The sequence below is a fragment of the Petaurus breviceps genome, unplaced genomic scaffold (genome assembly GCF_028583685.1).
Source record: "Petaurus breviceps papuanus isolate PSGF00001 unplaced genomic scaffold, PetGlider_PUasm1.0 101, whole genome shotgun sequence".
NCBI lineage: Eukaryota > Metazoa > Chordata > Mammalia > Diprotodontia > Petauridae > Petaurus > Petaurus breviceps.
The window spans coordinates 9,028,287-9,040,805 of NW_027185575.1; the positions used below are offsets into that span (position 1 = coordinate 9,028,287).

General features: G+C 38.8%; 1 protein-coding gene across 5 annotated transcripts in view; it reads left to right on the top strand.

Moving 5' to 3' along the window:
• The window catches only part of LOC138159773 (E1A-binding protein p400-like), a 62,873-nt gene that overhangs the window by 18,961 nt on the left and 31,393 nt on the right, over window positions 1–12,519 (top strand). For 3 of the 5 annotated variants that reach the window (XM_069086243.1, XM_069086157.1, XM_069086110.1), the window contains 2 exons: window positions 1,303–2,651; window positions 4,306–4,416. In XM_069086243.1, coding sequence (XP_068942344.1) covers window positions 1,338–2,651; window positions 4,306–4,416 — 1,425 coding nt within the window. In that variant the 5' untranslated portion in view covers window positions 1,303–1,337. The remainder of the gene's footprint in view (window positions 1–1,302; window positions 2,652–4,305; window positions 4,417–12,519) is intronic. The other 2 variants (XM_069086317.1, XM_069086402.1) reach the window with 1 other exon arrangement.

The following is a 12,519-nucleotide window of genomic DNA, read 5'->3' on the forward strand; positions in this document are numbered from 1 at the left end:
AATTTATCTCATATATTTTATTTGTACATAATTGCTTGCATGTTATACACTTAATGTTTGATCCTGGAAGAAACAGGGAGACACTAGAGTCTATTGAGCTGGAGGATAACATAGTTAGACCTGTGCTTTAGGAAAATCTCTTTGGCACTTGAGTGGAAGATGGATTGGAATGGGTAGAGATAGCTCAGGGTGACCAGTTAGAAAGCTAGTTCAATAGTCTAGGCAAGAGATGATAAAGACTTGAATGAGGGTGGTGATAATGTAAGTAGAAGATGTTGTAAAGAAAAAGATGACAGGATCTGGTCACTGCTTGGATATGTGGGCTGAGTGAGAGAGAGGAGTTGAGGATGATATGAGATTGTGATCCTGGTTGACTGGAAAGATGGACGGTAATTGGGAAGTTCAAAAGAAGAGAGTTTTGGAGGAAAGACAAGTGAGTTTTGTTTTGGACATGGATTTGAGGTATCTTTTGGATATCCAGTCTGAAATTTCCAACAGGCAGTTGATGATACAGTACTGAAGCTTGGGAGAGAGACTAGAACTGGATAAATCATTCTAGGAATTTTCTGTATATAGATGATAATTGGACCCATGGGAGTGGATGAGATCAGTAAGTAAGAGAGACAAGAGAGGAAAACCCAGGACTGAGCATTGGTGCACACAGAGAGCCTGGCATGGAAGAAGATTGCACAAAAGTGACTAAGAATGAGCAGTCAGAACCAAGAGAGTAATGAAAATGGAGAGGGAGAGAGTACCTAGAAGGAGAAAGGTTATCAACATTGACAAATGCTGGTGGGACTTGTGCACTAGGAATATCAGTTTGGTACTATATGGAGAATGATTTTTAGAAGGGAAAGACTGGAAATAAGGAGACTGATTAAAAGGCAAGAGATGTTGAGTACCTGTTCTAGGGTCCTCATAGGGATCAGCATCAGGAGATGTTGAGGAGGGAGAACTGATCAGACTTGGTAACTAATTGATTGGATGTCAAGCATGATAGTGTGAAGACTGCAGCAGGACTCCTAGGTTGTAGTTCAGTTTTATGTGTTTGACAATTAAAGAATGCAAATGTTGTAAATGGTTTGACTTATCTGGGCTGAATTAAAAAAATAATCAGCTTTTGTTAACTCCATGTTTTATTAATTTCCTGCTTTGGAATTCTCAAATTTAGTGGATAATTAAAATATTCAACAGCTCTAGTTTTTTTACCTGACTTTTGCTTTTATCACACTAAATAAATGGTAATCAAAAATAGTGTTTTTGCTATCAAATAAATCAGTTTTAATTTTTTCTTTTCTTTAGGATAGTATTAAATTGGAAGGAAAAAGGAAGCGATAATGCACCATGGCAGCGGTCCTCAGAATGTCCAGCTCCAGAGGTCCAGGTCCTTCACAGGCAGTGAAGGGGAAGACCAACAGTCACATTCAAATCTACCCCAGTCCCCTGCAGCTCCATTTGCTCCTTCAGCAAGCCCGTCTGCACCACAGTCACCCAGTTACCAAATACAGCAGCTTATGAGTAGAAGTCCAGTAGCTGGTCAGAATGTAAACATTACACTTCAGAATGTTGGACCAGTAGTTGGAGGAAACCAGCAGATCACCCTGACCCCTTTGCCAATCCCCAATCCCACTTCCCCAGGTTTTCAGTTTAATTCTCAGCAAAGGAGGTTTGAGCATGGCTCCCCATCCTACATTCAAGTCACCTCCCCATTGCCCCAACAAGTCCAGTCTCAGAGCCCAACCCAGCCTACCCCTGGGCCAGTGCAGGCCTTACAGAGTGTGCGGGCAGGCACTCCTGGCCCGGGACTGGGTATTTGCAGCTCCAGCCCCACTGGAGGCTTTGTGGATGCTAGTGTCCTTGTGAGACAGATCAGTTTGAGCCCTTCAAATGGCGGACACTTTGTGTATCAGGAGGGCTCAGGCATTGCCCAGATTGCTCAGGGAGGACAGGTTCAACTCCAGCATGCGGGGGCCCCTATTACTGTTCGAGAACGCAGACTTTCACAACCTCATACCCAGACAGGCGGCACCATTCATCATCTTGGACCCCAGAGTCCAGTTGCTGGTGGTGCCAGCATGCAGCCTTTGACTAGCCCCAGTCATATTGCAACAACCAGCTTGCCACCCCAGATCAGTAGTATTATTCAAGGACAGTTGATTCAACAGCAGCAAGTACTTCAAGGACAGCAGCTGAATAGACCTATGGGATTTGAGAGGCCTTCGGGTGTCTTGATATCTGGAGTTGGAGGCTCTTCAGCCTTTGGGATGACTTCACCACCCCCTGGACCCACCAGCCCTTCTAGAGTTGCAGTGCCACAGGGTCTTTCCAACCTTCCTCTTGCTCCTGCAGGAAGTATGGGAGTGAAAAAAGTACCTAAAAAATTGGAGGAAATTCCACCAGCGTCTCAAGAAACAGCTCAAATGAGAAAGCAATGCCTGGATCATCATTACAGAGAGATGGAGTCTTTGAAAGAAAATTTTAAGGAATATTTGATTGAATTATTTTTCTTGCAGCATTTTCAAGGGAATATGATGGATTTCTTAGCTTTTAAGAAAAAACACTATGCACCCTTACAAGCATATCTTAAGCAAAATGATTTGGACCTTGAGGAAGAGGAGGAGGAGGAAAAATCTGAGGTTATTAATGATGAGGTAAGAAATTTAATTTTTAATAATTTAGAGGAGAAATGTCAAGGAGGACAAAGTCTATGAAATGGTAAATAATAAAATATTTGTATCGTTTGCTATTTTTAAAAGTTTAGTTGTAGAAGAATCTTATTCATAAATAAAGATTGATAACATTAAGAATTTATTTTTCTTAAGTTCTTTTTTTTCCATAGGAAGGAACAATGGCTGTGTTTTGAAAGGAAAACAGTGATGGTGGTGATTTTTGTAGTCAAGACCCCTAAAATGTTTTCATTAAAAACAGGGCTTTCAGCTTGGTTAATCTAACCAAACTGATTTGACTAAGTTTTTTTTTTTTTAGTCTAGGCTCTTGGCTGGTGACTTGAATGGTGTTTTGGAAGGTATTTAATAACTCAGTAAACATTCAGGTTGTTTCTCTAGGTTCTACACCTTATTCCTTAGGGGTGGACTGATCACTAAATAAGCATACACAAAAACATCCATTTGCTTCTGAGAAAAGCTATTGTTACTATTTCTCCTTTGGGTTTCTTGCCTACCTCCCCATTCCTAAATAGAAACGTTGAGTCAGTGTGTCTTCTCTATAGAACCAATCAGAAACAGAATTTCCTAGAACTTATATAGTATCACTCTGTTATCTCACTTAAATGTGATAATAAATGTGTACAAATATAAAATGATTTATGGTTTTGGGAAATAGTTATTTTAGGCTTCAGTTTTCATGGAAGATATGACTTTAGAATTGAATTTGTAGGATAATTTTCATTTCTGGGATTTGATCTTACTTTGCATATAGTGGGTATGAATTATTGAAGAATTTCCTCAAGCTAAAGGATTCTTAAAAGCTTATGATCTTTTATTTGTATTTTGTAGGCCCAGAACAAGTTTATAGGGATGAATTATACTGTAATGCACTGTATATTGTGCTTCTGTGTCATGTGTTGTGAATCTGTGTTGGTGGAGCTTGTTTTGTTTTATGAGTTAGTTGATGTAATTGTAATCTCTGCCATCTCTTATTCTGCAAAGAAATCAGCCCTTTGGTACCCAAATGCTAGTCTCTTTGCTTATGCTCATTGATGTTAATGGATGTATCTGGTGTGGCTTTGTCATTAAATGTTTTCTTTAACACTCTGACAATGGGAACCATTTTATATCTTTCAAAAGATAAATATATAATTGTTTTAAGGTTTTTATCAGAATTGGTATAAAATAATTAAATTCAGTTTTTCTTTGCTTATTAGCCAGTGAAACAGACTTTGTCTGTAAACTGATTTCTTCTTTTTGTGCATTTTTCCTTTGTCTTTATCACTTCCTGTTGAACATGGCTCATTGGCCTTTGTTCTGCCTTTTCTGGTAATAGAGTTGGCACCTTACAAGTTGCCTATACATTGAATGAATTTTTTTTTTTTAATGAAAAGACTGCCATTCTTTTTATGTTTTTTTTTTCAAACAAGAAGTTAACAAAAGTATATTTCACTTGATAAGTTGGATTTACTGCAGAGATTGCATTCAGAAAACTTTGGCTTTTATTAACTGTCACTCTAGTACCTAGTGTTTTTTTTCCCTACCAAATTTGAGTGAAATATCAGTGATAAAATGCCAAAGCATTTTTGAGCAATCTTAAAAATTATTTTCCCTTTTTTCTCAAAATATCTTCTCTCAGGTAAAGGTTGTGACAGGAAAGGATGGGCAGACTGGGACTCCTGTTGCTATTGCAACCCAGCTTCCTCCAAATGTTTCTGCTGCTTTTGCGTCCCCGCAGCAGCCATTTCAGGTACTTTTCGATGGTTCTAAAATGTAGTCTCATCCCGGATTTTAGATTCATCCAGATTTGATTATTTTAACCTTCAATAAAGTATTGCTATTCAATATTTTTTCCCAGTGCCCATTCCTTATTTAAAAAAAATCATAATACAACAATGAACCTTTCTCAAAACTATTAACTTTGAAACTGAAATTGCATGACTAAGTGACAGCACAGTTCTTAGTTATTTTTTCTTATTCATCTGTAAAGCAATGGTAGCTTTCAGCATGCTTGTCATCTAAAAGTTATTTTATGTCTGGTTATACATTGCTGAAGATTCTTTGTGTGTGGCATTTTAAATGTTGGGGTCTTTCCTGTGTCTTTGAAACTTACTTGCAATTTACAGAAAACGTGGTACAGTGCAAGACAGAATGAAAAATTTAAATTTAACGTTTAGAAAGTCGTAACTGTAAGTGTCCAAATTAGATGCATGTTCAGCTTTAGTAACATTAGTTTTAATATTGTCTAATCCTCTTCATAGGATCTTAAATGTTAGCTTGGGAAGGGCCCTGGGAGATCCTCTCTTCTGACCCTGACATTGTCCAAATAAGGGGGCACAGAGAGGTGAGCTGACTCGTTAAGGTCACACAGCAAGTTAGTAGCAGAACTTGAAAAAGAGCCCAGGTTTCCTAACTCCAAAGCCAGAGCTTTTTTTCATTCTGCTATCCTTTTTTCCACTGAAAGGAAAAAAAGTAGCCATCTATCTACTTCTGAAGTAGAGGTTTTCTTTAAGATTGGTTATATACAGGTTGTTAAATGTTTTAGGGAGCAACTATGTAAAGCACACTGAGATACACAATTAGATTAATCTTTTGTAAAGAACAGTAACATTCCTTAATTTGTCTGTTTAGGTTCAGAGATTTGTCCATTTCAAATTGAAGTGCATTTCATTTTAATACTGTAATAGAGTTAAGAAGACAGTTTTTCTCTTACAGTTTATTGACATTTTAACCGATCAAACTGTTTTTTACTTTGAAATAAGTAAAGACATCCTTATATCCTTCCTGCAACTTCCTTCCTTTACCCCAGCCCCAAATTGGCTTTGGAGTCTGTATACAGAATAAGGTGGCTTCTATTTGGTTATTAATAAGTAGTTTAAGGTAAGATAAATTATATGTTGGGGGCTATACCAGTTGATAAGTGTTAACTTTAAAATTTTGCTTTGTTGATACCTGTTGCACTCATCCTTCTGGGTCTCTTTTGTTGGCCCCTCCATGTCCTACTACTTCTGCATGGCTCTGCCCTAGGCTCTCTTCTCTTAAATCTCTATCATCTCCCTCTTGGTGGGCTCCTCAACTCCCATAGATTCAGCTGTTTCCTATGTGGGTGGCTCCTAAATGTACATTTTCTGCCCTTATCTCTCTACTGAGATTCTAGTCCCTGGTCTCTCTGCCTGCCTGCTGGATGTTTCCACTTAGCTGTCTCATAGGTATCTCAAACTCAACATATTCAAAACAGAGCTCATGAGCTGCCTCCCTAAATCTGCTCCTCCCAGCTTCTCTGTTTCTTTTGAGAGCACCACTATTCTTCCATCTCCTAGGGTGTCCTTCTTGATTTTTCAGACTTATCCCCTCCCCTTATCCATTCATTTGCCAAGTATTATCAGTGACACTTCTTTAGCCTTTCTTGAGTCTGTCCCCTTTTTTCTACTCACACCAGGCCCACATTACTTCTCACCTGTACTATTGCCAGAGCTTGCTGATTGAACTTCCCAATCCCAGTGTCCTTCTCCTCCAGTCCATCTTCTACGTAGCTGCCGCATTGGTTACTCTCAAATAGCTGTGTGACCATGCCACTCCTCTGATCAGAAGCTTCAGGGGTTTCCTGTTGCCTTTAGTGTTTGTTTTTGAAAACCCTTTACCTTTTGGAAAATCTCTTTCCAGACTGACTACATGTTTTTTTGTGGATGGAATGCTTTTACTGGGCTCCTTCTTTTTGGCATACTGTCTCAGGCCTCTGTGTCTCTTCAGAGATTGTTCCCTCACTTCTGGAATATTCTTATTGCTCACTTCTGCCTCTTGGAACCCTTGGCACTCTCTTCAAGTGTGACTTCTTCAAGACAGTTTTATGGATTCCTTCAGTTTTGGCTCTTTTCCTTACCCCTCCTCCCATCATAGGATTAGAGATTTACATCTGAAACAGAGACATCAGAGGCCATGTAGTCGAACCCCCTTATTTTATAGATGAGTGAATGGAAGCACAGACAGGTTGTGACTTTTTTTAGGGACACACAGTTATTAAATGTCTAAGGCAGAATTTGAACAGAAGTCTTCCTTATTTTCAAGTCTTTTATTCATTTTTTGGGGGGCATAGATTCTGGGCAGCTAGATAACTTAGTATTTAGAGCACTGGGCCTGGAGTCAGGAAGGCCTGAGTTCAAATGTGGCCTCAGATATTTACTAGCTGTGTGACCCTGGACAAGTCACTTATTCTTGTTTGCCTCAATTTTCTCATCTGTCAGATGAGTTGGAGAAGGAAACAGCAAACCACTCTAGTATCTTTGCCAAGAAAAGCTCAAATAGGGCCACAAAGAGTAGTGCAAGACTGAACAACAACAATAGATCACGTGTTTACTAATCTATAAACATGCTTTCTCCTTAGTAGAGTGTAGGTACCTTGAGGGCAGAGACTACCTCTTTTTAGGTAGCTATCCCTGAAGCTCTGGCACAGTGCATTAAACATAGTAGGCATTCAGGGAATACTTGTTGGTTGATTGAGTATACTTTAATCTCTCAAGTGAACTCTAAAAAATAGCCAGGAAAAAACTTTTAATGTAAAAATAAGAAATCACAAGTTGAAAACAAATAACAGAGAAACAAATCAACTTTTTAGTTGTGATTATTTTTTTTTTTTAATTTTAACAGGAAGAAAAGAAAAATACTAACTTGATATGTATCACTAAGAATATCAGAAACAAAAATCACAGGGGTCTATTAAGAATGACTGTTAAAACACCTGCAGCCTTTGTATATCTACTTTTTGAAAAACATCCTGTGACATTAGCAATACAAAAACAGCTCCATACAGAAGCAAAACATGATGGGCTCTCTGTGGGAATCCTACCTATTTTGGAATGCAGGACCTTAGCAACCAAAAATATCTCCTCTTGTCTGTTTTGGTAATTTAGGGACAGATGGATTAATTAATCTAGACTTGGAGAGTATCAAGAAAATCATTAAAGTAGAAATCTCATTCTTGTGAATATTTGAAGGGGGATGGATAATGCAGTATTGATATAGCCTGCTATGAGAAATGCTTTATTTTGGAGTAGCCCCATTAGGGAACAGCCTGAATATTTTAGAACAGGAGCCCATTGAGGAGGAAGAAGTAGTGCCCTATATGTTGCAGGCCCCCTGAGTCAAAACACCAAGTTTTTCTTTGTGGCAAATTTAGGGAAACTGAAGAAAAGGACAGTAGGTCAGAGATTCATAATCAAAATGTGTCCTCTTTTTTATTTTATACTAGCAAAAATCATCTCTTGTTCAGTCCTTTTTAGTTGTGAAAACTGAGGCAAACAGGGTTAAGTGACTTTCCCAGGGTTACACAGCAAGGAAGTGTCTGTGATTAGATTTGAACTCATTAAGGTGAGTCTTCCTGATTCCAGGCCCTGTACTTGATCTTCTTTGCCACTTATTTGCCCCCCAAATATTCTCTAACATTATTTAAATTTTTTGATTAAAGGATTTTTATAATAATGTCATAGATTTAGATCTGAAAGGGATCTTAGAGATCTTTTACTTATGAAATGCTATAAAAAAATTTCATAGTTTATATCGCAACATAGTAACATTGGGTACAAAATACTACTTTTGTTATAGAAATTTAGGTACTAAATAACCTGACCAAACATGGGAACTTCTTCTCTGATTACTGTACTAGGGAAAGAAAAATCTGCAACCCTAATTTACCAAGGATCAAGAAAAGCATCTAACAGTTAAGGACAAAACATGGACATTGATACCTGTTCAGAGTATTGTTTTATAAAATTTTGTAGCCTCTAAGATGCAGACATTGTACTTTTTGCTTTTTGGAGGGCAGTTGGGGTTAAGTGACTTGCCCAAAGTCACATAGCCAGTAAGTGTGTCAAACGTCTGAGGCCGCATTTGAACTCAGGTCCTCCTGACTCCAGGGCCAGTGCTCTATTCACTGTGTCACCTAGCTGCCCCTGACATTGTAATTTATAATGATCTAGCTTGCTAGAAGCACTTCTAATGCAGGTATAGAGAGTCAAGGACCACTCACCTATGGAAAAATCTGATTAAAGTTTATATACAATTAAAATGAACCTTCCTCTGTAATAGCACACAGGCTTAAAATAAGGAAAACCTTCATAACTAGAGCTATCCTATAAGTGAAGGCTTCCCCATCAGTGTTGTTGTTCATTTGTTTCAGTCCTGTCTGATTTTTCATAATCTCATTTGGGCCTTTCTTGGTAGAGATACTGGAGTGGTTTGCCATTTCTTTTTCCAGCTCATTTTACAGATGAGGAAACTGAGGCAAACAGGTTTAAGTGACTTATCCAGAGTTAGACAGCTAGTAAGTATCTGAGACTGGATTTGAACTCATGTTTTCTTGACTTTTGGCCTGGCTCTATCCATTGTGCCACCTAGCTGCCCCAGTAGATGTCTTCAAACAAATGCTGACTAGCCAGTATACCTCAGTTATGTTGTAGAGAGGATTCTTGTTAAGGTTTGGATTGGCCTAGATCAGAGGCTCTAAATCTGGGAATAAAAATAATGGAAAATTATGAGATTAGAGGACAAAAGTGAGACCATGGCAAAATTTTCACTTATGATTAATCTGATCTCTGCCACTTCCTATTTTGTCCTTTTTACCAGCAAACTCATTAGGGGACAGTAATTCTCTATTTACCTCAGTAATAGCTGAGTGATCTATCAGTTAAGTTGCTTAGGTCAAAAACATCTTTTCATAAGGATCTTCAATCCTCTTAGGGTAACTTCCTTTCAACTCTGTATAGTGGTATTGATCATAAGATCATAAAGAGCTGGAAGGGTCTTTAGAGGGCCTGGCGTCTAAACCCTTCCTTATAAAGATTAAAAAATTGAAGCTCAAAGAGATTGTGAGTTGCCCTGTGTGTAGTGAATACTTAATAAATGCTTGTGGATTGATTGATTGACAGTTGTCATACACCTAGTATCAGTGGCTGTACAAAAGAGGTTAAGAACTCCTGCCATAAGCTTTCTTCTGGATAAACATGGTCATTTCCTTCACCATCCTGGTTGCCCTCTCTTGGATACTTTCCATATTATCATGATATTTCATAAACTGAACACAGTATTCCAAATGTGCTCTGATCAGTACACATTATCACTTCCTTATTCCTGGAAGTTTTCCATTAGTCAGTCGCTGACTTGTCCATTCCTCAGAGTAGCTTTCTTTTAGTTCAGTCACATAAGTCAGTAAGCATGTATCATGTAGCATGCTGTATGCTGAGTGCTGGGGATGCAAAGAAAGGCGAAGGGTGAGGAGCTCACAGCTGGCCGAGACGGAGTTCTGACTCCATGTCCCCCACAAGAGGCATCAGGAAAGGGTAGGGATGATATCGGAGGGTAGGCGCTAAGATTGAGAAGGATGTTAACTAGGACTTGGAGAAAGCCAGAAATGAGAGGGAGAGCATTCCAGGCATAGGGACAGACAGCGAAAGTGCTCAGAGTTGTGAGACCACAAAAATCAACATGCCCTAAATTAGCTTGGATTTCAGTGAACAAAGGGAGAAGCAAGGTATAAGAAGACTGGAAAAGTGGGTCACTGTTGAGGGAAGGCAGATTATGAAGGACTTTGGATACCAGAGGATTATATATTTGGTCCTAGAAGTGATAGGGAGCTTCTGTAGTTTATCTTGTGTGTGTCTGTGTGTGTGGAGGGGGGAGAGTTAGGGGGTAGAGAATGGGGTCAGGGAGTGACAGAGTCAGACCTGAACTTTAGGAATATCACTTTGACGGCTGAGTGCAGTGTGGACTGGAGTGGGGAGAGACAAGTGGGATGCAGACTCACCAGCAGACTATTATAATAGTTGCAGAGTTAGATGATGAAGGCTTGCATCAGGGTAATGGCAGTATCAGAGGAGAGAAGTGGGCATATTAAAGAGATGTTACAAAGGTAGGTATTGACAGGCCTTAGAAACATATTGGATATGGAGAGTGCAAAATTCAGGATGACACTTAGGTTGTGAACCTATGTGAATAGGAAGAAGGAAGGGCATTTGGGGAAAGAAAATGAGTTCAGTTTTGGGCAAGTTGATTTTGAGATGTCCAAAAGGCAGTTGGAGATGGGACCCTGGAGAAAATTAGGGCTGGATAAGTTAATTTGCGAATCATCAGCATAGAGCCATGATCATTGAATCCATGGGAGGTGATGACATCACCAAGTCATTAATGAAAGTGATTAAACCTTAAACAGCACAAGGCCCTGAGATATTCTGCTAAAGACCTTTCCAGGGGACCTTGACCCATTATGACTTCTTTTGAGCCTGGCCATTTGTACAATTCTGAATACATTTAACTGTATGTACTCTTTTCTGGTCTATGGATATCTGTTTTCCACAAGTGGAGGATGAGATACTTTAGCAAGTGCTAAAATCTAAGTAAACTCTGTCTACAGCATATTCCCATCTACCAGCTTAGTAACCTTATTATAAAAGGAAATAAAGTTAACCAGTTGAGTTATTTCTAATGAAATTTTGTGATTATCACTTCCTTTTTTTGTGTTTTTCCTCTTCTCTCACTATCTCCTTAAAAGATTCCTGAATTTACTAGTAATTGTTGTTAAACTCATTTGACTGTAACTGACAGACTTGCTCCTTTTTTTGAAAATTGGTACATTTGTCCTTCTCCAGAGAACTCCAGTACTTGCGTATGGAGAACATTTGAGCTAGTTACTTGGTTTCCTCAGGAACAACTGGATGCTCTCTTACTTTCTCCTTATTTATCTTGAGTATCGATCAGCTCCCTTTCAGCCATTTTTGTTCTTTTCTTGCCTTGTCAGGGAAAATAGGAAAAGTAAGAATTAAGCAGCTTTACCTTCTCTGTTGTCAGTTATCTTTCCACATACCCTGATCAGTGGTGCTGTTCCTTCTTTGATCCTTTTTTGAGCCCATGGTAGCTAAAAATACCTTTTTTGGGTTATCCTTAGCTTTCCTCACCATCTCTATCATTTTTTATAGGTATATGAGTGGTTTTATATTCATCTTCTTTTATTTGTCTTTGCTTCCACATTCTGCGTGAGTCTCTTAAAAATCTAAGTTGGGCAGTGAATTCTCTGTGTAGCCAAATCTGTGTTGGCTCCCATTTTACTTCTACCTTGGACAGCTCCCACTTTTCCTTTGGGTCTTCATAATTTCATTCCTGTAAGTTTCGTATGCAGCATGTGTTGTTTTCCCGTATAGAATTTTAGTTCATGGGTTCCCCTCCAGCTTTCCTTTATACTCTTTGAAATTTCTCTCCAAATCTAGTGTATATCTTAAGACTGTGGTCTCTGTGGTCTTCTCCTCTTCTATCCCCAAACTCTGAAATAGTGGTGTCAAACTCTCATAAAAACAGCAGCTACTAAATTGTATATAAAGATCCTTGTAGGGCGCATATTGACTTTTTTGTTGTTGTTGTCTGGCAGCCACCTAGCTGCCAAAATATTTGTTGTTGTCCAGTTGTGTCTTACTCTCTGTGACCCCATTTGGAGTTTTCTTGTCAAAGATACTGGAGTGGATGGCCATTTCCTTCTCCAGCTCATTTGACAGATGAGGAAACTGAGGCAAACAGGGGTAAGTGAACTGCCTAGGGTCACACAGCTAGTAAGAGGCTGAGGCCAGATTTGAACTCATAAAGATGAGTGTTCCTGACTCCAGGCCAGGCATTCTATCCTCTGTGCCACATAACTTCCCATAATATTATCTGTGTTTCATTGTATTTTTGTTTATTTTGTTAAATATTTCCCACTTACATTTTAAACACAAGAGTTTTGCTGATTGCAGTACCAGCAGCATGTTTGTCTTCTCTGCTCTAAGAGATAGTTATTTCTTTTTTTTTTTTTTTAAGCAATTGGGGTTAAGTAACTTGC